General features: G+C 43.6%; 1 protein-coding gene across 2 annotated transcripts in view; it reads left to right on the forward strand.

Moving 5' to 3' along the window:
* Positions 1–27,701, forward strand: part of TTC7A (tetratricopeptide repeat domain 7A) — a 1,654,710-nt gene that overhangs the window by 939,142 nt on the left and 687,867 nt on the right. For both annotated transcript variants that reach the window (XM_069234028.1, XM_069234029.1), the window contains exon 12: positions 13,149–13,266. In XM_069234028.1, coding sequence (XP_069090129.1) covers positions 13,149–13,266 — 118 coding nt within the window. The remainder of the gene's footprint in view (positions 1–13,148; positions 13,267–27,701) is intronic.

Below are 27,701 nucleotides of genomic sequence, written 5' to 3' on the forward strand. Positions count from 1 at the left end.
TGTGGACACTACGGAAGAAGTACGGCCTTTTTCAAAAGAGGACTGCTATTCTGCTTGAGTCCTACCTTGTTTCCTAGAGATCTACTCTGCTGCTACTAGAGAACTGCCCTGCTGTTTGAAGCCTGCCCTACTGTCCTGGAAGAAAATCCGGGCCTGCTCCCTTCATCCCAGGCTAACCTGAGTGACACCAAGTGTCATTTGGCTGTTCTCCTGTTCTGCGCTACAGGGCACAATTAGATCCAGAGGCCTCCCCACAATTGCCCACCTGAAGTGCTGTAACGTGACCAGCGTGGATCTGCAACTCGACCTGTCTGAGTCATGCTGGCTTTTGTTACAGTGCATTCCTAATCATCAAGAGGTGCTTCCCCAGGACCTGGACCCTTAGCTGTAATCAGAGTGCACTCCTCTACAAGAAAAGATAAAATCTTGAAGTTTGTGGCTCTTCGTGGCCGTGATCGGGAAAGACTCTGTCATCCGCAACAACTGCCAATGTGAAATTCTGGTGAACTCGACTCTTTGTGCTACATTGACTGCCAGTGACGACAAACAATGCAAAATCTGCACTTCGCACTACAAAAATGACAGCCTTTCTTGACCACCAACATGAAGTACCAGCAATGACCATCTGTGATGCCTAACTGGATCTTTGCACTACAGTGACGACTGTTTGTGACACCAGGCCTGCCCTTCACGCTAAAGTGATGACCATCCACAAAGCTGGCAGCCTCCTCTTCCACAAACAGAACTATTCGTGCCTGACTTGTCGAAGGTACATGTTTCAGCGGGACTAACCTGCTCCCTGTGTCCTGCCCATGCTACACTGACTTTCCCTGGTCTAATACGACCAGAGGACTTGCTCTTTTTGCTTTTAGGTGCTATATCTAGTTAAAATCTTTACATTGCATACCTACAGTTTTACTGATTGGATTTATGTCTTTCTAGTATCATTTTATTCATTATAATTTACTCTGTTCTTCTAGATTGGTTTGATTTTACTTGTGTTGTGTTTTCACTTTAGTACTGTTTTGTGTGCTTCATAATACTTTAAGCTTTGCCTTAAAGTAAAGCCTGACTGTTTTTATGCCAAGCTATCAGAGGGTTAGTAACAGGTTATTGTAGTGACTTTTGCGGGTCATCCTGACAAGGAATGCTTGAAAAGGGTTTACACCCCCATCAACCAAAAACTAAATTTTTCACATACAGCATATACAAAGATAATTTATGGTACTAGAAGAAAGGAAAGGGAGATGCAGTCTGTGGAAGGATCAAACGTTTTAAGGTAATGCATGTAAATATTAAAGAATGTAAAGTTTAAGTCAAGTTCATAGAAATAAAAATGTATTAGTTAACAACTCAATTTGAGAAATTAACAAAAGTAAGCCATAGTACATTGCTTTAACTATTTTCAGTTATATGTGGAATATAGAAGTGGTCAGAAAAATGTCTGTATATTACTCTAGTTTTTTTTTAGTGCAACCATGGCAAGAGAGGCCAAACAGTGAGTGCATGAAGTCAGACAAAGCTTGACTTTTATATTAGACATATGATGGTGCTCAGCCCCTTTCAGCAACAGTTGTTTCAAAGTTGTATCCGAGAAGTTCTACAGGAGGATTAATACCTGATAATAATGCCATGCCAAATTGATAAAGAACATACAAATGATCCACACGGGAGAAGGTGCCTCGCTGCAGTGGAAGGTTGGTGCATGGTCATCGAATGTGACAGAATAGTTCTCTTACCTAGTGTTTTGCTGCTGTCGCCAAAGCTTTTTTCTCTCCCACAGAAGAGTGTGCAGGCTGAGGCTGATCAGAGTTTGATTACTTCATGTTGAATTGTGGGAGGTGACTTTATTAAGTAACTGTAGAAGTTAACAAGCTCAGAGTGGTGCGCTGCATTTGCAAAAGCCTGGGAAGTCCTATTTTTTTCCAGACTAGTGCTGGAGCTTCGCATGATACTTCCTGTGGGGCTCAGGCTATGTTCTAATGTATTAAGCAATTTACATTTACTTTTAGAGTTTTCAGATACCACACCATAAACCCACAGACAATGGTGTGTAGCCAGGGGAATGGCTCAATTCATTGAACGTTATTGGCAGGCAATGAATTTGAACCCCTGCATGGCTGACTGAGTCCTAAATCCTGCCAAAGGAAAGTAAATTGAGTCCCACGCATTGTCTGATAACAACATCTGCTATTTACAGCACTTCAAAGTGGTAGAAGTGTGGAATGAAGAGCAAACAAATTAGCGATTATCATTATTAGTCTTTGAATCCAGTGTATCAAGCACATCTCTGGTGACATCCAAGTATCCCACTTGGCCAGTGGCCATCAGCAGTGCTTAATTTGTGCTTGTTGTTTCCGGTGCTGGGCCGGTGCTTAGTCTTCTGCCTCAAGCATTTGCTGCGAGCAAAAGACACATTTGGGAAAGACGGAGGAAGAGAAACACAAAAAAGCGTCACAATGAGAGAAAGTAGGAAGCTGCGGGGTGAGTTGAAGGGGCATGATCGGCTTTAAATGCATTGAAGAGGCCCTACATGGCTTCAGGATTACGCTGCCTCAGTATTCCGTGTTCGCATGTTTAATTGCAGCAGCCACGTGTTTAAGATGAGGGCTTTGGGCACCGGCACCTTTTTATTTACAAATTAAGCACTGGCCATCAGTGTTTGTCTCACTCCTGTACCAAACATGGACAGATCTCTCATGAACACTCCAGCACCTTTACTTTGCCGGTGGGCAGTGCTACATAAGCAATAATCAGGCAGGCCCTGGTACTCAACAAGCTTTGCTCTGCAGTCTTCGTTGCTCATTCTATTCTGGACTTTTCAGCTGCCAACAAATAAGGCTAGCGATAGAAATTAATTGTAGCACCCCCAGATCTGCTAGTTAGATCAGTCTACTGAGGACTGTGGTGTGGCTGTTATTATTCTTGTTCTTGGAAATGTGGTATTTTTTCCTGATCAAAAACTACAGCTTTCAAGATTGTGAACAAAGTTTACCATTTTATAAGGTGAAGCACTAACCATATCAGTGCAAACTCCAAGTCTAAAAGAGACCAGTACTACTATTTGATAAATCAGACATTTTGATCCTTTCACTGCAGTGTAAATGGTACAGACCACAAGATATTTGGTTCTGCACTGCTAATGTTCATACATTACCTGCCCTCCTGTATCACAGCTTTGTAAGAATTTCAGCAAAGTTACTAGGGCACAGGCAAGACCATAGGATAGAGATAAAGAAAATATAATTGAGGGGGAAGGGGAAAGAGCTGACTTGGATGTAAGAAAAGGGGTGAAGAGACTAAAAAGGAAGAGCTGTTTTCAGGTCTCCTCGCCGCCCCCAAAATGGAGACAAAGAAAGGGAGGAGGAAGAAGTGGTGACTGGGGATATGCATTATTAAAAAAGAAACAGGGGATTTGTTTTATTTAGGAAAACATAGTACTCCATGGATTTTGTTCACATGCAAGCAGGGGTGTAGCCTCCATAGATGCAGTAGGCACAGTTACACTTGGGCTCATAGGTCTGAGGGGCCCAAAGAACTCTGATTATTGGTGTAATTAATAATTCAAGCAGCAACCATGGGACTCATTCTTTTCTTTGCACTAGAGCCCATGACACACTGACTAAGTAACCATGTGAAATGCATTCCTCAGGGTAGATTCAACATCTTCAAAAGGGCATACATTTTAGACATATTTAAGGAAACAAATTTGGACAGAAAATATTCTATGGAACATATCTCTTTAAAGCTTTTTGCTCCAGAATCATATTCATTCCATATTCATTCCTCTCTGCTTTGGTAGTAGCCAAAGTGATCAAAAAGCAAAATCTTGACTTCAACCATTTCAGAAGACCCTTACTTTCTATTTTCAGATGCCATGCATCTGCTTTTCTCCAGACACTGATACCCTTGTGGTACGCGAGAGTGGTGATAAATAGAAACTGAACAAGCATTTGCAATACAATAGGACACACATTTGCTTGAGTTAGAGCTATTGGCATTGTAAATTAATAACTGGACTTTTCTTGCCACATAAATTGGTCAACCCTGCCTCATAATTTGGTATTTTGTCTGCCACATAATTCCAGTGGCTCTGCATATAACTAAAGCACTTCCATTTACCTTCTCCCTCTATCTATAGCCAAAAATGAAAATTTTGCCATTTAGTATCCTAATTTAAATCTGCCATACTACTTTGTAAAAGTTCCAACAGAATGATAATTTTCCAGCATTCATTTCTAAACATAAAGGGAATTATTATTTTGTGTATTTGATATCAAACTCTAAAGCAGCAGCCAGGTTCCAGTGAGATGATTAAAGGAGGATGAAAAAAACACCAAAAGATAAAAAATAATTGTTTCAGAGTAGGCCGTGGGTTGCCAGTGGAAAGAAAATCTTGACAGTTGGGTGCATGTTTTTTGTGAAGCCCCTCGCCTGAGGTGTTATAATCTGAAGCTATGTTGCAGGCAGCAGACTATAGCTGCCTGGAATGCGGACGTTAGCAGGCCTGTCACTAAATTTACTTAACACCCATTTGTCTTAGTCTGTTTCAGAGCAGAAATGCGGGCACTGAAGACTTAGTCGGGCTCTGACAGCAGCGGTTTGCAGAGAAATAAAGATTGTACTCAGGAGATTCCTATTTTAGCCAGCACAAAAATTTGCATGCCATCTTCCCATGTGACCTAGAAAGGCACATAAAGGCCTGTTTGTTTTCACAACACATGTGGTTTCATTTCAAACAGAAATATTTCCCCCAAACTCTAGTGTCTTTAAGATCACATGTTTAGAATCACATGGATTTATATCAGTCGCTATATCTGTTAATATACCAAATTGTTTGTCTTTGCTTGATGCATCTCCTTTAAAAGTGCGTCCTGTGTGTGTGTTTGCAGTTTTGTGCAAGCATCTTTGGTGGACACCTGACATAGAACACTCATGCTTGCAAAGTCCTGGTTCCCTACCATTAAACAATAACAGGTTTGAACAAGTAAATAAATAAAAAACTGAAGGCGGTAACAATGAAGGGAACTGGAATGCTACATGTGCTCCACGGAAACATGGTAGAACAGGGAGAAGGTGTGGCACAACGACTAGAGCTGCCGACCTTGGAACTGAGGACCCAGGTTTGAGTCAGAGCGTCAGCTCAACATCACTTAATCTCACTGTGCTTACAAAAAATGGATATGTCCTTGTATAATGTAGTTGGTACTTAAGTAAAGCCTCCAATACCTTTGGGTGGAGTTTGGGCTACTTAACCCCTTCGCTGCCAGGCCTTTTCCCCCTCAGGTGCCAAGCCTATTTTTGGCTATTTGGGACAGTTCACGCTTAGGCCCTCATAACTTTTTGTCCACATAAGCTACCCATGCCAAATTTGCGTCCTTTTTTTCCAACATCCTAGGGATTCTAGAGGCACCCAGACTTTGTGGGTTCCCCTGAAGGAGACCAAGAAATTAGCCAAAATACAGCAAAAATTTCAGTTTTTAAAAAACAAATGGGAAAAAAAGGGCTGCGGAAGAAGGCTTGTGGTTTTTCCCCTGAAAATGGCATCAACAAAGGGTTTGAGGTGCTAAAATCACCAGCTTCCCAACTTTCAGTAACAGGCAGACTTGAATCAGAAAACCCAATTTTTCAACACAATTTGGATATTTTACTGGGACATACCCCATTGTTACTATTTTTTGTGCTTTCAGCCTCCTTCCAGTTAGTGACAGAAATGGGTGTGAAACCAATGCTGGATCCCAGAAAGCTAAACATTTCCGAAAAGTAGACACATTTTTTTCTGAATTCAGATAGGGGTAATTTGTGTAGATCCTACAAGGGTTTCCTACAGAAAATAACAGCTGAAATAAAAAAAAAATTGAAATTGAGGTGATTAAAAAAACAGCCATTTTTCTCCACGTTTTACGCGGTAACTTTTTCCTGCGATGTCAGATTCTTTAAAGCAATATACCGTTATGTCTGCTGGCCTTTTCTGGTTGCGGGGATATATAGGGCTTGTAGGTTCATCAAGAACCCTAGGTACCCAGAGCCAATAAATGAACTGCACCTTGCAATGGGTTTTCATTCTATACCGGGTATACAGTAATTCATTTGCTGAAATATAAAAAGTGAAAAATAGGTATCAATAAAACCTTTGTATTTCCAAAATGGGCACAAGATAAGGTGGTGAGAAGCAGTGGTTATTTGCACATCTCTGAATTCCGGGGTGCCGAAACTAGCATGTGAATTACAGGGCATTTCTCAAATAGACGTATTTTTTACACACTGTCTTACATTTGGAAGGAAAAAATATAGAGAAAGACAAGGGGCAATAACACTTGTTTTGCTATTCTGTGTTCCCCCAAGTTTCCCAATAAAAATGGTACATCTCTTGCATGGGTAGGCCTAATGCTCGCGACAGGAAACGCAACATGGACACATCACATTTTTACATTGAAATCTGATGTGTTTTTTGCAAAGTGCCTAGCTGTAGGTTTTGGCCTCTAGCTCAGCCGGCATCTAGGAAAACCTACCATACCTGCGCATTTTTGGAAACTGGCCGCACAGGGGAATCCAAGATGGGGGTGACTTGTGAGGCTCTCACTAGGTTCTGTTATCCAAAACCTTTTACAAACCTCAACATTTGGCCAAAAAAACACTTTTTCCTCACTTTTCGGTGACAGAAAGTTCTGGAATCTGAGAGGAGCCACAAATTTCCTTCTACCCAACATTTCCCCAAGTCTCCCGATAATAATGGTACCTCATTTGTGTGGGTAGGCCTAGCACCTGCGACAGGAAATGCCCCAAAACACAACGTGGACGCATCACATTTTCCCAATGAAAAAAGTTTTTCTTTTTTTTGCAAAGTGCCTAGCTGTGGATTTTGGGCTCTAGCTCAGCCGGCACCTAGGGAAACCTACCAAACCTGCGCATTTTTGAAAACTAGATACCTAGGGGAATCCAAGATGGGCTAACTTGTGGGGCTCTCACCAGGAGCCACAAATTTTCTTCCATCCAGCGTTCCCCCAAGCCTTCCGATAAAAATGGTACCTCACTTGTGTGGGTAGGCCTAGTGCTTGCGACAGGAAATGCCCCAAAACACTATCTAAACACATCAAAATTATCAAATACAAAACTACCTGTTTTTGTGGAGGGGGCACCTGTGTTTTTGGTCCTGGGCTCAGCAGCCATCTAGGGAAACCTACCAAACCCAGACATTTCTGAAAACTAGACACCCGAGGGAGTCCAGGGAGGTGTGACTTGCGTGGATCCCCCAATGTTTTCTTACCCAGAATCTTCAGCAAACCTCAAATTTTACAAAATCACATTTTCCCACATTTCTGTGTGGTTTCACCGCACCGGGCCAAATTTCCTACCACCCAACGTTCCCCTCTGTCTCCGGGTAAAAAATGATACCTCACTTGTGTAGGTGGGCCAAGTGCCTGTGACAAGGAAGAGCCAAAAACATGTCAAAATTGAAGTGGAACCAAAGCGGGTCCAAAAGGGTAGTTTAAAAAAAAAAAATTTTAGGCTGACAAGTGCAGCAGAAGTTTTATTGGTATAGGATGAGACAATGCTGGGTGGTAGGAATTTTGTGGATTCCTGCAGATTTCGGAAGGGTCCATCACAAAAATGTGGGAAAAATGTGTGATTTCCAGCAAAGTTGGAGGTTTGCAAGGCAAGAAAATGGTGTGGGTGCATGTGAAGCACACCACCCTGGACTCACCCAGATGTTTAGTTTTCAGATGTATCTAGGTATTGTGGATTTTTCTACATGGCAGTGTCCTAAAGTCCAAAAAGTGCAGCCCTCACCATTCCAAGTGTGACGATTTTGAGAGTCAACCTTGCTACCCTCAAGGACGCCAACCGTGAACACCACCAACGGATCCGACTCGCCAAGCGCGCCCACTTCACAGAACGCCTCAACAACAACGCCCACGACTGCAAAGAACTCTTCTGCATCGTGAAGGAACTCTCCAACGCCAACGTCAACGACGTCCGTCCCTCCCAGAAACTCTGCGACGATCTCTCCACCTTCTTCCACCAGAAAATCTCAGCCATCCACGACAGCTTCAACACCGCACCTCCGCCAGACCCCACCCCGACGACTCCTCCCACGCCTGCCGCCTCACCACCTGGACCCAAGTAGACGACGCCGAAACCCTAACAACCATGAATTCCATCCACTCAGGCTCTCCCACGGACCCGGGCCCACATCACGTATTCAACAAAGCCGACGCCACCATCGCCCCCAAACTCTGCAAGATCATCAACCTCTCCTTCAACTCCGACACCTTCCCTGACAGCTGGAAGCACGCAGAAATCCAACCCCTCCTCAAGAAACCCAAGGCTGACCCCAATGATCTCAAAAACTTCCGACCGATCTCTCTCCTCCCTTTTCCAGCGAAAGTCATCGAGAAGATCGTCAACGCACAGCTCGCCCACTTCCTAGAAGACAACTCCATACTAGACCCCTCACAATCTGGATTCAGACGAAACCACAGCACTGAGACCGCACTCCTCGCCGCCACAGATGACATCAGACAACAAATGGACAACGGCGAAACCTCAGCCCTCATCCTCCTCGACCTATCAGCCGCTTTCGACACAGTCTGCCACCGCACCCTGCTAACCCGTCTCCACGAAGCCGGCATCCAAGACAAAGCCCTCAACTGGATCTCATCCTTCCTCTCCAACAGAACCCAGAGAGTCCGACTCTCACCCTTCCGCTCCAAAGCCACCAACCTCATCTGCGGCGTCCCCCAAGGCTCCTCTCTTAGCCCAACGTTGTTCAACGTCTACATGGCCCCCCTCGCACAACTGGCGCGTCAACACAACCTTAGCATCATCTCCTACGCCGACGACACCCAGCTCGTCCTCTCCCTGACCAAAGATCCGCTCACCGCCAAAACCAACCTCCACGAGGGACTAAAATCCATCGCCGAGTGGATGAGCAACAGCCGCCTGAAGCTCAACTCCGACAAGACGGAAGTCCTCATCCTCGGACGCACCCCCTCGGCCTGGAACGACTCCTGGTGGCCCACCGCCCTCGGACCCCCACCCACCCCAGCCAGCCACGCACGAAACCTCGGCTTCGTCCTCGACTCTGCTCTCACCATGTCCAAACAGATCAACGCCGTCTCCTCTTCTTGTTTCAACACCCTCCGCATGCTCCGCAGGATCTTCAAGTGGATTCCAACAGGAACCAGGAAGACGGTGACTCAAGCCCTCGTCAGTAGCAGACTTGACTACGGCAACGCACTCTACACCGGCATCCCAACGAAAGACATCAAACGACTCCAACGCATCCAGAACGCATCCGCCCGCCTGATCCTCGACATACCCCGCCGATGTCACATCTCCCCCCACCTGAAGGACCTCCACTGGCTCCCTGTGGAAAAAAGGATCACCTTCAAACTCCTCACCCACACACACAAGGCTCTACACAACATCGGACCCACCTACCTGAACACCAGACTCAACTTCTACGTCCCCACACGTCAACTCCGCTCTGCCAACCTCGCCCTCGCCATCGTCCCCCGAATCCAGCGCAAGACCTCTGGCGGCAGATCCTTCTCCTTCCTCGCCGCCAAGACCTGGAACTCTCTCCCCACCTCACTACGCCAGACCCAGGACCTCCTCACCTTCAGGAGACTCCTCAAGACATGGCTCTTCGAACGCTAGCAGCACCCCCCCCCTCCCCAGCGCCTCAAAACCCTGACGGGTACATAGCGCGCTTTATAAATTCACTGATTGATTGATTGATTGATTGAGAGTTAGCCAAGCTCTCATGGACCAAATGTAAAACCAGAACCCAAAATAATCAAATGTCCTCTTGCTTGCCATGGGATAAGATGTTTTAGTGAGCAGGGGAGAGCTGAAAGACTGTTACCCCCTTCAGTTGGGGTGGGGGCATAACCAGGCACATACTGGTTGGTAGCCACCACCCCACTATTTTTTTTATTTTTTTATTCCCTGGCATCTAGTAGACTTTCTGCCCCCCGGGTGCGGATCAGGGGTAATTGCCCCATGGGCAGAACAACTTTGGCCCCATTTATTTGGGGTGGGGGGTATGACCATACTCCACCCTCTTATTTTGAAAAAAAAATCTTCCCTTTTCTCTGATGGCCTTCAAAAAATAGGCCCATGGGGGGGTTGCTCCACCAAACAAAACACACACATACACACACAACAATCCCTGATCCCCCTGGGGGGCAGATTGGCCTAATAGAAATCGGCCGATCTGCCTCCAAGGGGAGCCGAAATGGCCTAAAATGAATTTGCCCCCCCTCCTAGGGGAGCGACCCTTGCCTAAGAGGTTGCTCCCCTTGGGTGAAATTGGCGCAAAAAAAATCCCTGGTGCCTAGTGCCTGGGGGCAGAAATGTCCTAAAATAAATTTGACCCCCCCAGGGGAACGACCCTTGCCTAAAAGGTCGGTCCCTTTGCGTGAAATTGACGCAAAAAAAAAAAAAAATCCCTGGTGTCAAGTGGTTTCTGCCCCCTGGGGGGCAGATCGGCCTAACAAAAATAGGGGGGCAGAAACGGCCTAAATACAATTTGCCCCCCAGGGGAGCGACCCTTGCCCAAGGGGCCGCTCCCCTCATTGAATAATATTTTTTTTTCAATCCCTGGTGTCTAGTGGTTTCTGCCCCCTCCTTGGGGGCAGATTGGCCTAATAAAATTAGGCCGATCTGCCCCATGGGGTCAGAAATTGCCTAATAGTAAAGTTGCCCCCCGGGGAGCGGCCCTTGCCTAAGGGGTCGCTCCCCACATCTAAAAAAAAACAATAAACAAACAAAATATCCCTGGTGTCTAGTGGGTTTCTGCCCTCCTGGGGGCAGATCGTCCCAATTATATTAGGCTGATCTGCCCCCACGGGGGGCAGGAATGGCCTAAAAATAATTTCCCCCCCTGGGGAGCAGCCCTTGCCCAAGGGGCCGCACCCCTCATGTCAATTGCGGCAAAAAAAAATCCCTGGTGTCAAGTGGTTTCTGCCCCCTGGGGGGCAGATCGGCCTAACAAAAATAGGGGGGCAGAAATGGCCTAAATACAATTTGCCCCCCAGGGGAGCGACCCTTGCCCAAGGGGCCGCTCCCCTCATTGAATAATATTTTTTTTTAAATCCCTGGTGTCTAGTGGTTTCTGCCCCCTCCTTGGGGGCAGATTGGCCTAATAAAATTAGGCCGATCTGCCCCATGGGGTCAGAAATGGCCTAAAAGTAAAGTTGCCCCCTGGAGAGCGGCCCTTGCCTAAGAGGTCGCTCCCCACATCTAAAAAAAAACAATAAACCCAAAAATATATCCCTGGTGTCTAGTGGGTTTCTGCCCGCCCGGGGGCAGATCGTCCCAATTATATTAGGCTGATCTGCCCCCACGGGGGCAGGAATGGCCTAAAAATAATTTGGCCCCCTGGGGAGCAGCCCTTGCCCGAGGGGCCGCTCCCCTCATGTCAATTGCGGCAAAAAAAATCCCTGGTGTCTAGTGGTTTCTGCCCCCCTTGGGGGCAGATTGGCCTAATAAAATAAGGCCGATCTGCGCAGAAATGGCCTAAAAAAATGTGCCCCCTGGGGAGCGACCCTTGCCTAAGGGTCCGCTCCCCTCATGACAATAACCATCAACAAAAAAACTCCCTGGTGCCTAGTGGACATTTCTGCTGCCTGATCGCATCGTGATCGGGCAGCGGAAATGCTGAGAGAGACATGAAAGGAGAGAAAAGGCCTTTCCTCTCCTTTCATGCCTTTCTCTGCCCCTCCAGTGATCGAATGAGGAATGCAAAAGCATTTCTCTTCCGATCTGCGCTGGAAGGGGCAGGCCTCTGATGAGGTCAGCGCACAATTGTGCGCTGATGTCATCTGACGCCACGGCGGGTGAGGGGAGGGGAAGCAATTCCCCTTCCATCCCTGCAGTAGGCGACTGAGGCGAGGCTATGAGCAGGTACCAGGACATAACGGTTACGTCCTTGGCGCCTCGTGCCGCAGCCCAGGACGTAACCGTTACGTCCTTGGTTGTTAAGGCGTTAACAAAGAAGTAATTAAATAAACACACCGGGCAGGCACACTTGGTAAACAGAATCTGAACCAAGGAAGGGTGGGAGCCAGGCAGCTGAGAGAAAGCAGCAAAAGATGGTGCGGAGCGAGGAAGAGAAAATATAACCAAGATACCAGCCTTATTTACAGCTAAGGTGAGAGCAAGAATGCTCTGCAAATGAAAAGGGAAGCTTCACCAAACAGGGGCAGGAAACGAAGAGGAAGAAATTCCCCCAAAGAACAGATGAATACAACAAAGCATAATTTGAGTGAAAGCTGAATGAGCAACGGGATACTTGATGACAGACAGACAGACAGACCCCCTATTGTATGCAGTGTTGGGTAAAGGTAGTACAACAGTGGCGGGTAACTGCACCTTCGGATCCTGTTCTGCACTGATCTGCCCACACTGTTTCACCTCTGGCTGGCAGTGTTCTTGTTTGATTTTCGTTAAATTTGACACATAGTTGTAAACTTGCAGAAACTTATCCTGATAGGGATGATATATATTATTCCAAGATACTGAGGACCAGGTGGTTGAGGGTAGTTAAGAGAGTCATGGTTGTGCCTAAGATGTACTGCTGATGAAAACTCAATAAAATCAGTTTTAAAAAAGAAGAAATCGATTTCAGTTTAAGCTCAAACAAAACAGACAAGCATTTTCTGGATTATGCTTCGTGAGTACAGGCGTTGCATTCCCAATTTTAGGAATAATAAAATAAGCCTGGCCTCACAAGAATTCCACAGATTAACTACTATTTGTTTTTTTATTGTTTTAATAAGCTTTTATTGAAGAATGCTCTTTGTCTGTTCTCTTCCATTGAGAGCAAGGCAAAGGTAGTTCACAGAGTTGATTTTATGCAAAATTAAAATACAATTAATCATGCATGATGCATTTAGGAATAACATCTTGAAGTTGTATTTAAGTGTGAAATGTGAAGGGAAAATTAGATTTTGGCAAGGTGGAAAAGCTGCCAATTTATGGCGGTTCTCCAGTCTCTCCAAACCCGACCTGGTGGGATGTTCTCCATACCCTAAATGACCTCACAAGTTACTTTTAGATAACTGTATCAGTATGCTTCATTCACAGATTGTTGCTGGGATATATTTAGTAATTTCATGTTTGTCTCCTTTTTTATGCAGCTGGAAGAAGGAATACAGTTTGCCAAAATGGTAACTGAAATGGGAGAGGATGCTGGGGAGCTTCAAGCGAAAGGTTTCCTGGCTCTTGGCCTTATGTACAGTCTCCAGGCAACTGATGGTAACCCTTACTCCTTTTATGTCCCATTGTTCTCACATACAGCTGTATCTTTACAGTTGCAATTTAAATACCAGAAGCCATTCAAGTTACACAGAATATATTCCAAAGAAAATGTAAAGCTGAGCCCATCAGCATGTACTTATTAAGGCCTTCCCCAAAAACACTTGAAGAAGGATTACATATAGCGACCTAGTGTTGGCACATGTTTTCATTGCTGTTTCTTGAATTATATTGATACCAGGGCAATGCTGCACCACCATTTGGCTCGACGTTTTAAACTGACAGACAAGTGCACATTTTTATGCACTTGTATGTGCATGTCATAGTTAAAAAAACAAACTTGCCCTGGAGAAGTTACAGTTTTGCACCCTTGGTAATTTCTAATTTACCTGCTCCGTTGCAGGGGTCACCGGCTAAAAGCCTCTGCACAGTCATATATATATATTTTTTATTTAAGGAGCATGCTAGCACCTAAATGTATTTAGGTGCTTTAAACTGATAGAAAACAATTACAAACACAACTGGCATTATTCTGCAGCCTTTTAAATGTGGTTGTTTAGGAAAGCATTCTGCCTGTCTTGACTCAGTACAACATCCCTAGATGTTATAGTCTTACTATTACACAAGCTGAGACAATTTGAGACTTTGATAACAAAAAACGCCAGATACGATACTACTTTTTTTAGCATTGTCCTCAGGTAAGAAACATGCTATACTAAAATAAGACATCAATTCAAAGCTATGTTAAAAAGATTTGTCAAAGCATTGTAGACAAGATTCTAAGTGCTAAGATAGCTTTTATTTGTGATTGTGGTGGCAGCAGCCCACATTGAAATACTGTGGGAGGGTGACATGCTCAATATCACTTTTTTACAAAAAACAAAATTAGTGAGCTAAAAAGCAAGGTCATGGTATATACTATAGGTAAGCAAATTGTGTCAAGAAGTTGGCTTGAATTTGGTACAGAAATTAGGAGATAGACTGGTATTTAAATTTCGAACTCATATTTCTGCACCCAAGTCCAGTCATTACTAGGTTTTTCTCTGAAGTGGGGAATCACTGGTTGGACCGACAATTACCAGGTCCTTTTATGGGCAGTTTTTTCCAAGTTTGGTGAAAAAAAAGCTTCTGATATTCTCTGCCTTCACTGAGCAGGCCGAATGTCAGTGTGGGTGCTGGTAAGGGCTAGGGTGTGATGTGGGGTTGTGGTTTTGAGGTGCGGGTGAAGGTTTGGGGTGGGGCTGGACCATGCCAGAGCATGCTTACGCCTGCCAGAAGGAGCATTGTCTGTACCCCTCAGACTGCTGGAGTGGGGGCAGAAAATATTTTCATCTTAAAATTACGACTTGTGGTATTGTACCCAGTTATCTGTTTGGGTGATACCCCAACTCGTAACAAGGGTCTGTGTGTCTCTGGGAGAAGTTATGTTGGTTGTTTTGGAACTTACACTACTTCAGTGAACTACAGTGTGAGAAGGAAAGAATAAGAATTGCCCTCTCTGCACCAGTAAGAAATAGAGTATCTGATAATATGCACCAATAATACTGCAAGGAAATCCAACTTCTTGCCATGTTCCCTTTGTTTCAAGTGTTGTTTGTTTTTGTAGTAGGTGACGGTTACTGATTAGATCTAGGTGGCGATTGCTGATTAGATCTCAGTTACATATGCTGTGTCTTTAAAAACTATAGGCCTGATGTACAAAGAATTTTGGTGCTTGCAGGCCCTGTGATGTGCAACAACAAATCCCTTTTTACAAAAGCCCCTCTTGGAGCCAAACATCTTGCAAACTCGTTAACAGGCTTTTATGACCTTTCCGGATCGCAAATAGACTAGATAAGGGATAATTACCTCATGTTTATGATTTGCAAAAGTATGTTTGAATGTGTTGTGTGTGAAGTTGCGGTTGCAAACCATTGACCCCCTGAGTTGGAGTGGTAACTGGTAACTGATTCGCAAAAGAGGAAGATGTCTTCAGGGACAGCCTCCACTTTGTGAATTTTGACTGGAGGCCTGGGGAGCAGGTAGCAGCCAAGAGGACCGCTACCTGCTCTCTAAAATGTTTTCTTAAATGGGAACTTTTGTTTAAAAAAGTAGTACCTATCCCTTTAATGAACATGGGCAGCTTTGAAAAAACAAATTCCGATTTGGAAATGCAAATGCAGGGATAGAGATGTGCTGTACCTATCAGACCTCCATCCCTGCATCCACATCCAATCAAAGGATGTTGCAAATTACAACGTGAGTACTTAATATTCTGTAGGCAGTTCGATTTGCGACCTCCTGCAGATATACATTTTACAATATGACCTATTACTACGCAGGTATATCACAAATTACACATCCATTTGCAAACTAGTCAATGTTTAAATTGCATATCCTGGATTGCAAATGGCCACTGGTACATTAGGTCCTATATTACAAAGGCCAGGGAAACCTGGTATTCTATAACGGAGCTGGATCTTCATTTAAAAAGGACAATATTCACAATGGAAATATTTCATCAAATTATTAAATGTATATTAGTCAGTGTCTGACAGCAGTAATTAGCAATGAATTGCTTAACTAGTATGCAGTAGCAAGGTAAAGCTTTTTTATAGTTTCAAAAGCTATTTTCATTCATTCATTTTAGAAGTATCAAGATGAACAGTGATAGTGATGGATCTGGCATCCTTGTCTTTATGGCCTCTGCCTATTGTATTTTTGACTGTGTGCTGGATATTGTTTTTGCTGTTTTTGGTACTCTGGTCACTGTACCACTGCTGATCAGTGACAAAGTGACAGTGCTCCCTGTGTAAATTGTGATTATGATTAGCATATATGATTTACTAGTAAGTCCCTAGAATTTTGCACCATGTGTGACCAGGGCCTGTAAATCAATTGGTACTAATGGGCCTGTACAACTGATTGTGCCACCCACTTAAGTAGCCCTGTAAACGTGTCTCAGACCTCCCAGTGCAGTGTCTGTGTGTGCACTTTTAAACTGCCATGATGACCTGGCAAATGCACACACTTGACAGGCACACACCTTCCTTTTTAGTACATGTAAGGCACCTCTAAGGTAGGCCCCAAGTAGCCCCATGGGCAAGGTGCAGTTTATTTAAAAGGTAGGACAGGCACTGGTGTGTTTCACCTGTCCTGATAGTGAAATACTGCCCAATTCGTTTTTCACTATTGCAAGGCCTATCTCTCCCATAGGTTAACACAGGGATTGTCTTGAAATATCTCTTAAACATAATTTCCCACTGGGAGCAGATAGAGATGGAGTTTGGGGTCTCTAAACTCACAATTCAAAAATACATCTTTTAGTGAACGTGATTTTTACTTGTGTGTTTGGAAATGCCACTTTTAGAAAGTGGGTATTTTCTTGCTTAACCATTTTGTGCCTCTGCCTGGCTTACGTCTGCGTCAGGATGACAGTTGGGCTGGTTGCGGATTCACTCTAGACAGTCACACAAAGGGAGCTCTGAGGTAAAGCCTAAATATCCTGATGGGTCTTCCTGGGCAAGAGTGGTGGGAGGAGCTGATACTTGCAACTGAATAGGACTGTGCCTGTCCTTACACAATGCAGTCATACACTATCTGACCATGATAGTCTTTATTTTGTGTAAACTGAATGTGCTATGTTCTTAACCTTGTGCTCATAACATATTATTTATTATAATGTTACTCACAGACCCAAGTGGTCTCTCTGCCTTGCTTCTTAAAGACCAATAAGCATAGTTTGGGAAAAAAAGGTTTTCATGATTATTAGTGGCAGTTCAAACCTGACAATATACTTCAGAGAAAATGCACCCTATAAATTAAGATTCTCTGGAGTCAGACTGTATCAGGTGCAATACTTATCATAGCATTTACCAGGCCACTCATAACGAGGGCCTAAGTGTGTGGTAATCTGGTGATAATTTTTGCACCCTCTAAATTCTGATTCTCTGGAGTCAGACTGTATCAGGTGCGATAAATACCATAGCATTTACCAGGCCTAAGTGTGTTGAAAAAAACAATTGTCTCCTAAATACCTTTGAAGAATGTGGTTAGGTCTCCTTCTCAAATCTTTTGAAACCAGTCTCCAGATGAAGATATCATAGTTGTCCACATATCAACCATATCTTGTGGTTAGAATACTGTTTGTGGTTGTAGTAGACAAAGGGCCATCTGAGCAGCCTTTTGTTGCCAAGGTGGGCAATAAGTGTGCCCTTTGGCATGAGGGAACCCCTGATGTTGTAGAATCCCCTCTGTACATCTAAAATTTTCTGTGGTTTTGCGGGATTATTTACATGCATGTCTGGTTGATATGCTACTTGCAGATGGATGGTTGTGAACCAGTAGTAGCTTCTCTGGTGACTCCTAAGGGATGCACTTTCATTTCATCATATCATCAAAATGCACATAGCAGCTTTTGCTGTACTGTAGAGGCACGTGATATAGCACAGCAGAGTGGTGATGAATTTCATGATCAGTAGGAATGTCTAATTCAGTCTCCATCTCACATGATTTTTTTAATATGTACTTTTTGTGTCATTTCAAATAAGGAAGGCTGTCATCGGTTTGATCATTGTTATGCTCCTTTGCCATTTTTGCAGCTATTTCTGGCTGGACGATTCTGTAGTCTGTGAATTCGGGCATTTTTGGTCTGAACCATTGGACCTTATGCTTGCATGGAGGTGTAGGGAGAAAGGTGCTTTTGTTTCTTTTGAAATGTTCCTTATGCGCAGGCTGATGCTGGCACTTGTTTTACCCACACTTCTAAACTCTTGCTTATTTTATCCGCACATGCACAGTTCCAAAAAAACAGCGCTCACTATATATTGTTTGACAGCTGATGTCATCCGGCTGCTTCTCCTACTTAAGTGATGAATCACGGTCATTTGCAGGGGATGTTCGCAATTTGAAGAGTGAGAAAACGTTTACATTTTCCACTCTTTTCAAAAGTTTTTCATCACCTAGCTTGCTTGCTTGCTCCATCCCCACCAACCTACGCAAGACCTCCTGTCCTTCAGAAAGCGCCTCAAGATATAGCTCTTCGAGCAGTAGCAACCCCCCTCCCCCGCAGCGCCTTGAGACCCTACCGGGTGAGTTGCACGCTTAACAAATGTATTGGTTGATTGATTGATTGATTGCCAAAAAAAGAATGTGTTTGCTCTTTACTTCATAGTTTTCAGTGCTCTGACCTATAAAACATTTTAACCAACCCGCGTTTGTCTCCTTAATCAGCATGTGTCACTTCTGTGCCAAAGGATTCACCGACTTATTTCGTGCATTTCTACTCTTCCTAAAGTCTTGTTTTTGCTACACTTCAGAGGATGATTGAGGGTAGAAAACATCACCACAAGTTTGTTCTGTTCACAAGGTTCGTGTGATATTACCTAACATGTAAGCCCCAGTCTGGAACTTACACTTCCGGCAAGGGTAGCTAAATCCTATCACATGCTCACTTTTCCCTTCCGAGGCTGGAATTTGCCCGACAGGAGATTGAAGGAAACCAGTTCAGATAGTTTCCCAGGGGTTTACATCATTCATGCAGCCAGGAGATTTCATTCCAGCAGCGCAGGCAGATTTAAGCACAGCAGAGGAAGTCAGAGGAAATGTGTGCAGCGCGTGGCTCCATGCTTCACTGATAAAGGTCGTGTGCGGCAGGAGACCATGAACTGCTGACAGCTAGACGTGCTCCGCCCAAAGCGATTCAAAACATACTGAAACACTCTCCAATCGGAATCATTTTGAAAGTTAACATAGTTTTTGAGTGTCGCATTTTGTTCGAGTTACCTCCCTTCACCGTCAACACAGGTAAGCAGGACTGATAACGGATATTTACTAATGGCAGCGTTATCTACACATAGTTATGTGTTTTACAGCAGGATTTATCTATTTCACGGATGCAGTGAACCTTTCGATCCCTGAAGCACTCTTTGCCCCTTGAGTTCCGAATGTATTGTCAGCAAGACTCTGTAAAGTTTGAAGCCTTTGCATGAAAAGTGAGCATTCGGCCCAGCAGATGGCAGTATTACCTCCAGATTTTAAAGTAGCGGGGCGTGGCATTGTTGTCCTTTAATCTGCCTGCCTCCTTTCTATCTGTCTGCAGTTCCACTGAATGGTCAGTTAGAGATGACATGGCTGGGCTGTATGTCTGCCTCTTTCTACTACCGACACTAAGGAAGTGGGCAGCACTCATGGACATTGGGTAGCCCCAGGAAAATGACCCTCCCACCTTACAGGTCCACTAGCAGTAAACACTAGTATGTGTACACCCCACGTCACTACAGTTGTTGCACCCGTCAGCCAGCTAATGCCATTAATGTAATTTTTACAATTTGATAATTAAAAAACAAACACAAATGTACAATTGACATTCCTTTAGATAAAACATTAGCATCTTGGTTCACACAAGTTAATAAAGTACATTTTCTGTGTATCCCTGGTGTTCCGTGAAGACATGGACAGGCGTATATATGTGTCTGCACATATACAGGTTCTTGTAGGCAGAGTCCTGAGATCATTGAAGAGATTCTGCAGGGATATATCTTGGAATAGTTTTTTCCGATCACTGCCTGTTGTTGGCAAGAAGCGATGCTCCACTAATAGTGATTTTTTCAAAAGATTAGCAGACTATCTTCTGAGCACAGCAACAGACCGAAGTTGCATAGCAGCATGGATCTGTGGGGACACAGGATCACCTGCCTGGACCGGTAGAATTCTAGAATCAGCAGTTAAAGAATTGAAATTTGGATACTGAATGATAAGTCTGAAGATAACATATTCTGGGAAAGGATATCCATCAGAGACAACCTGTGAGCGTCCGGTTACAAGGCCATATGATCATCCACTCGATTCACTGTTATGCGAAAATGTGTTACTTATAACACACTTCTGTGAAAATTACTTTTCAACTACTACAGAACCTACACTTAGACAAATATAACTACTTCACAGCTTCAACCCATCTACACAGTGACTTCGAACTAATTGTTTTCAAATGCATTTCAACTAAAATTAAAACCTGCTAATTAAATAACAGCTCTTCTACTGGGATAAACCATTAAATTAGTCATATGACAAATCTTCCCGTCCTTACTCACGTTCAGGGGATCTGCCTGATCACTCCTCATCCTGTTGGTTATTTTTTTAAGGTAAAGGCTCCCCTTCTCCTCAATGAATCGAGTGTTATGAAGTACACACTGCTCAGCAGGCTCGTCGTCTTTATCTAGCTAACAACCAAATGCCGTAACCCTTCCTGCATGCCCCTTTATTAAGGTGATTTGAGCTCTCGCGCTCTCTTTTTCACTCCACTTGGCGTACTCCCTAACTTGTGTTCAAGCAACATACCATTTATCAATCTGGTTTATGTCCCTTTTAAAATGTCCACCTCAAAGACCCTATTGACCGTGTATCTCTTCCTCTGATCCCAGGGCCCTGTTGCTGATTTTGCAGATCAGTGATTTCTTCACCCGGTTGACCCATGTAAACTGCAAAAGTGGACAAGAGGAGGGATGGCAGTAGGTATGAGCCAAAGGCATCTTTCTTTGTCAGTCTACATGTACAGTTACTGAAAAGACATTCATGTGACTCCCTGTGAGTTTGGTTTCTAGAAAGATCTGAAGAACTCTAATATGTCGGGCACAGGTGTTTTCCATTTTTCTGGTGTACTGGTGGAAATATCATACTCATTCTTCTGATGGTAGTGGCAACCCTTTTCCCTATATTAATATTCTCTCCACTTCCCATACATTCCATATTGGGCCAGTTGTTCCTGACATCAGAAGAGAGAAAGATCATCAGCTCCTCCCTTCAGGCAGTACGAGTCATGCACCTTTGCTCAAATATCCATTCTTTTTTAGCCACGTCTGTCACTGTATCCTTCTTTTCCTCTTTTTTGGGAATACCAAAAGATTATCCTACTGACGCCCCTTCTTTTTGGTTAGGTTGAGTATTTCACTGGTAACCTGGCCTGGGAACCACCCCTATTCTGGCATGCTTGTGACCTGGGTTTCAATTTCATTACTTTTCTCTGTCTTGGCTACTCTCACGAGTTTTCATTTACCAAGGTTGTCTCTCTGAGCTGACTTCTGAAAGCCACCTTATATTTTCTACCCATCTCTCTTTCCTGCCATTTATTGAACACTCCTGGTAGTACAAATCTGTCCAGATTATGCCATCAGCCTTACTGTTGTGTGACGCCCCTCCAAACGATATTTGCTTTCCCATCCACCTTTTGGGGAATACATTATGTTTCATATTAGGTCCCCCAGCCTTGCCAGAAAGTCAACATCATTTTACTCAGGACAGTCTAGCAGCCCCTTTTGATATCATCACATTGTCACTTCTCTCCAAAGAGCAACCCAAGCCTTTCGACAAAAACAATAATGCATTAAAAAGAACTCTGGGTGGGACATTGACTGTGCAACCAGAAGGATGCACCAGCAACACCAGCACCAGACCTCAGCTAAGCGAACAGGTAACACGAGGCCTGAATCTAGAAAGTGAGAGACTGTGTCTTGGACTCAGAAAGATAATTCTGCCTGTAACAGAGATGAACAATTTCCACTGAGAACTCTTTTTGATTACGATACGATGCATCCGACCGATTGGTTACTGAACAGAGTAGTTCCTTGCACAGTCCAATGCCGAGATTGCACCTGTGTCTGATTCTTTCCTACGATCATTTTATTACATCTAGAGTCTGTATTCTAAAGTGAGACTCTCGCGGAACTTGGTTAGAGTACCACAGTGGCACACCCACATTGACATGTGTTGTCGTTCTGCAAGATTTAAGTACTTCTGTTTTTATGAAGACAATCACTTTACCCTCTGTGCTACCTCCCTGAAAACCCTTGAACTGCTCTCCCTCACCACCCTAAGGATGCAGGATGGTCCAGGTGTACTTGGCTCAGTTTCGAGGACCAAAGTTGGAAGCACCCCAGGGCACCAATGGTAAACGACCCAGATCATAGTAATGGCCCCACATCCCCTGCTTACTCTGCGGCCTTCCGAATGGTATCCAACATCCATTCTACTTAATTTAATGCACAGTCAGCAAAGTTGCTAGCAGTCGATTTGAAATCCAGTACACATGTAAGGAGCAACTCAGCATCTTTCAACGGGCAGAATTTTCACTAAAGGAGAAAAACTATCGTCGAAACATTTTACAAAATTCCTGATTTGGATAGATACTGGCTATTACAGAATGTTTCCAGCTAAACGGAAAACAGAATTTAGCTAATACCTGACAGATTTACGGGCACAATATAAAGTTCCCTTAACAGGCAGACTTCCATGACTTTTTCAGTTTGGCTAGCACAACTGGTAGAAGACGAGACCTGTAAAAGAATTTGAAAAGACAAGATAGAAAAATAGTAAATAGTCTTGTCAGAATCCTGGTGGATAAGTGTCAAACGGAGATTCAGGTTAAATCTGTAAAATAAGACCTTACTGCGGCTCTCTAGGGAAAAGTAGAAATTATTTCGTAATATTGCCACAACATTGGAGTCTGCAGATGTTCTGGAGCTAAGGGTGCTGGCTGACACAGTAATGGACCTACATTTTGCTATTTTCTGGCCGTATTAAAACGTTTATTAGTGCGTAGGCAATTGAAAAGAAAAAGAATGTTCAGAAGCTAGTACATTCTTAAACACCCTGGAAGGGTTTCTGTTCATTTACAGCTCAATTGATGCAAGAGGGAAGATAGAGTGTTTTAAATGCCTTATTAATTTTGTATTGACCTTTATGGTGTGCTTTCTCTTCTACAGAGAGGTTCTGCCACTCTGTGGCTTTAAGTGAAGACATTATAGATATGTGCCTACTGGAGGGAGAAAAATAAGGGGACAATATTTTTGATTTAGGAATTGTCAGCTTAAAAGAGGTATCACCTCTAGAGTAGTAACAATAACGAAATGAAATTACCAAGCTAATAAGCCAAAGCAGTTCTGACTTGTAAAGTCAGTCCTGTTTTGTAAAAGGTTGGTTGGGCCACACACGAGTGTTACTCAAATTGCTGAATGATTTGAAAGGGTTAAGTCAGACTCTTATATGATGATGCCAAAGGCCAAAGAATGACCATGAACACTAATTTGTTAATCAAAATTCCCCATTTCCGCCATTAGGCTAAACAAAACAGTATTGTTGAGCAGAGAATTTTAAGATCAGCACTCAGAATAAGATGATATTACTTCAGTCTTACCTTCGATTGGCCCACTTGTAATAAAAAAGGTTTGATTGGGGTAAAGTGTACGTTGGATATGCCCTTTTCCTGTCATTTCTGCTGCTCGTGCTGCTTGCGCACATGCCTGCAGTTTGCTCTGTCCCTGCTCCTCTGCAAGGATGCAAGAATGCTGCGGGCACTATTGCTGCGGGTTAGGGCCTGGAGCAGGGGTTGTGGTGCTGCCAGTCATGGTGCGCAGAGCGGGGTTTTGCACCTTCTAAGCTGTGGCAGGAACGTCACAAGTAAGCGGTCATTAAGTGCAGTAAGGCGTGGTAAAGCGGTGTTTAGTAACCACCGCATTGGGTCAAACCCAGGATCGTGGAGGCGACCCAGCTCGGTTAGGGTGCGGCTTGTGAACTGGTGTTTGCTCCCCGCTTACCTGCTGTTCCACTTTTGCCTACTTCCTTGTGAGCTGGCAACCTGCCAAAGTGCCACAGCACTGCTGCATCTGCCTGCCCATGCTGGCGTCCCACGTCATGTTGGTATGCTGGAACTTCCCTCAGAGGTCCAGCTTGTTGCCCACACCTGGTGCTCCCTTCGGCTCAGGAGAAGGAAGAGAGATGGGCTTTGAAGTAACAGTGTGCAGCTGACCGGTGCTGACCCTTAGGGGTTTAATGGCTGTTACAAGTCTTTCTGGAGGACGCAATTCATTAGCCTTTGCCCGCTTGCTGCCCACTTACTGCCACCCCCCTCCCATATGTACCTGCACCAGCATCTGCATTTTATCCACAGTGAGCATTGCCTCCCCTTGAAGTGCACTGGCAGCTCGCCCATTCTTAGTCGTCTTGGTCTTACAGTAGACCAGTGTGAATCTGACTCTGAATCTTAATAAAAAGTTGACTAATGCAGGGGGCTCAATAAAAATGGCCCTTCATGGTGGGTGAATTATTGACCCACTTCGAAAATGTTGATTTAAAACCTTGCTCAAAGTTTCCAGAGTTTAATTATAGGTTACGTCCTAATCTTAATAAAATTGATTTTGGGAGAAAAAAACGAACAAAAATAGTGTTTACTGGAGAATTCTCCTTCAAAACAAAAGTTTTAGTAGAAGGATTTCCCACTAAAACTTTTTATTCTAAGCTTCGTCAGTAAGCACAGTTATTCAAAATACACAAACTTAGCACGTTTAGGAGTTTATGTATTTATGAACTTGGTACATGCACATCTCTGCCTGCGAAATTTAAATATTGCCCGACCATGTAATCCAAAGTGCAATAGCAAACTAGGTTGCACATATTACATTTTATTTAGAGTATCTCAAGCATTGAGATGATTGAAGTGACAATTGAACTAGATTAATTAAGAGAGACTCATCAAACTGGAGATCTGTGAGGATGAGGGCGAATCACACTGAATGTTGGTGGTGAAACTTTAATAGATATAGGGACACAAGTATTTAGTGACTGTAGCTCAGTTAAATAAAGGAATGAAAGGCTGTGATCTTTCACCTCCACCTTAGGTTTGGCAACTAAGCCTGTGTTGATGAGCGTCGCACTTGTGACTTCAGAGATGGAGGCATTTATCTATCTACTGCAGCTTTCACTCGCCTATTGTTGGAAGGAGGAATTGTGTTTGCACGAGCAATCATGGTTTGTAATGGCCTATATAAATAATGTATTCAATATACTCGGAAAATACTGACCATAATAAAAAATACTCCTCGGTCTCTCCTAAATGTAAAACAGAAACACTCAACATGCAGAAAAATGTCTTGTGTGAACTGTAAATGTAATGTTTTCCTGGAAGCGAGTCATTTTCTGCTGGAATCAGTCTCCCTCTGGCATCTCTCATGACACTTGTGTGCGAGGTATGCCCTCGCATGCAGTTTTCACGCTGATGCCCAGCAATTGTTCTTTTGCCTAATGTGACATTTTTTCATAAAAATTACACGTATTTCGATCGGAAACAAATGGCAAGTTTCACACCCTTACATCCAGTAAACAAAATTGTGGGCACAAAATGCCATTCGCTTTTACTGAAGACGTGTAATTATATTGAGCACAGTAGTAATTATTTGTAGTAGTGGTGATGGTCTGAGCCTTATTAAATTAACTGAACAAAATAGTTTGTGGAATGCCTAGCAGGAGTGACATTCCATGTTAGAATGAACACTTTAGAAATTCCATGACATGCAGGTGAAGTAATGGGAAGGTAGTGGTGATGTCCCTAATTTGTCAGCTAAGCAGTGGTGACGCCCCAACTCACTTAAAAGTAAGGAGGGTCAAATTGCTGGAAAGGGAGAACCAGGAACTGAAATAATAATTGACGATTACTGTACAATATTCACATTTAGGCTTATTCCAGTATTCAGTTTATTTATTCAGATGTTGACTTTATCATTACATAATGTAAAAAGTTAATTAGAATCAGAATCTAAATTCAATAATAGGTGTAATAGTGCAATGTGCTTATAAGAAATCAAGTAGCCACAGCACATAAGAAATAGTCAAATTAATAATAACAATCCTTGTAGTGGATCCTATTTAGTTTTATTTTGTATTGGGAATCAGGAGTTTAGTTTAGCCTTCTGGCTTGCAGACCTGTGTCCCCGTCACCTACTGACTTTTAACCTACTTAGCCTGCTCTGTTTTAGCTCATTTATTGATGTAGACCCAGCCTTCATGCCCCCACGGAGTCTGACCTAGAGGTCTCATTCCAAGGTAACAAGTTTTGGGGAGCACTTCTCATGGACACGGTACTGCCAGATTAGGTTTATCACACCTAGCTCTCTTTAGATTCGAGATTAGGTTCTCCATGCCAGGGTTCTAGGGATATTTTACTTTCCATGTTATTGCAAGATGGTGGGGGTCTTTCTATTCACGACTCTCATCTTTACCATTCTGCTTCTTGCATTGTTCATTATCCTAATCATTGCAGCTCTCATGCCTTTTACAGGAGATTAAAATCGTATTAATAAAACCTATTGAAATCTTCACTGCACCTCCTTCATTGCCTGTGTGTGACTGCGTCTTGTTGCTCGTGTGAGAAAAGGTTAATCTCCGTTTAACGACGACTACCCTGAGATCTTGCACTCTTGAGTCCATGCGTAAAGGCTGCCAGAAATCCCATCTTACTCTTTGGGTCTTTGGTGAGGAACTTCTTGTGAGCTGGGACAGTTGGGCCGACAGTTGCGACATGTTGTAGGAATGGCCTAGTCACCTACATACAAAAGTGCTGTCACCCCTAAACCAGCAGTCTCGCCTAGAGCGAGAGTCCAACTATGACATGATGCCACCAACAATGGGGTTTTGGCACTCATTTTTGGAGGCCCTGAGTATCTCTGTCTCACACACAACAGGTACCCTAAGTACCATTATACGCAGACGTCCATGGTCTTTGGGATAATCCTTCTCAGATGATCAGGGAGCAACTAACTTGGCTGTAGGTTATTCGAGCTCGAACTGTTAAAAGGACTTTTCTTCCAAGTTAGTATTCCGTTTCTTTACCCATTTTTCAACATGGCTATCGCTATAGACATTCCCGAGAATGTCAGACATGCATTAACACTACATCCAGTAGGGCATGGCTTAAGAGATGAGGGTGGGGATGTCACATTCATTGTAGAAGCTAATGAAGCTTACCAAACAGAAACATTCTATTCATGGGTCACCTTTCCTGAGGAAGACTCTAGAACATACACATTCCACACATACAGAGTTGCAAACGTACCACAGCAGTATCAAGGATACCAGTATCTTGAATTACCAATTACTTATCAAGAGCATCAGAACTGGTTTAATGGTGCCCTCAAACATGAAATACAACCCGTGAGATTAGGTCCCTTAGGTAATGACGGACCAACGTGGACCATGTTTGTCACATATACACCACACCCCGGTGTACAAACCATGCAAGCAGTTGGTCTACGTAATCTTTAAAATGATCTAGTAACATTATATTGATGACTTTTTCAGTTCGTAATACAAACTTTGAGCGCAACACCAGCGCGTCCAGCATCACCAGCACCCGCTGGATACCAATTGGCCATTACTGGGACTAACCCCACAAACAGTGCACTCTATATCGAGCCAGTGGATGAAGTCCTAACTCCATATCTTTCCTCACATAACGTCCGAAGAGACTTGTCCCTTTTGAGCATTTCAGCAGTACCAATTCCAGATGGGATTGTTTGAGATAAATTTCCCATTGACATATACGGGCCTACTGAGGTTATACAAATTCCTTATGTTTTCAAAATTTCAATGACTGATGTAATTACACCTGGTGTTGTTTCTGATGACTG

Source organism: Pleurodeles waltl, chromosome 5, assembly GCF_031143425.1.
Source record: "Pleurodeles waltl isolate 20211129_DDA chromosome 5, aPleWal1.hap1.20221129, whole genome shotgun sequence".
Classification (NCBI taxonomy): Eukaryota; Metazoa; Chordata; class Amphibia; order Caudata; family Salamandridae; genus Pleurodeles; species Pleurodeles waltl.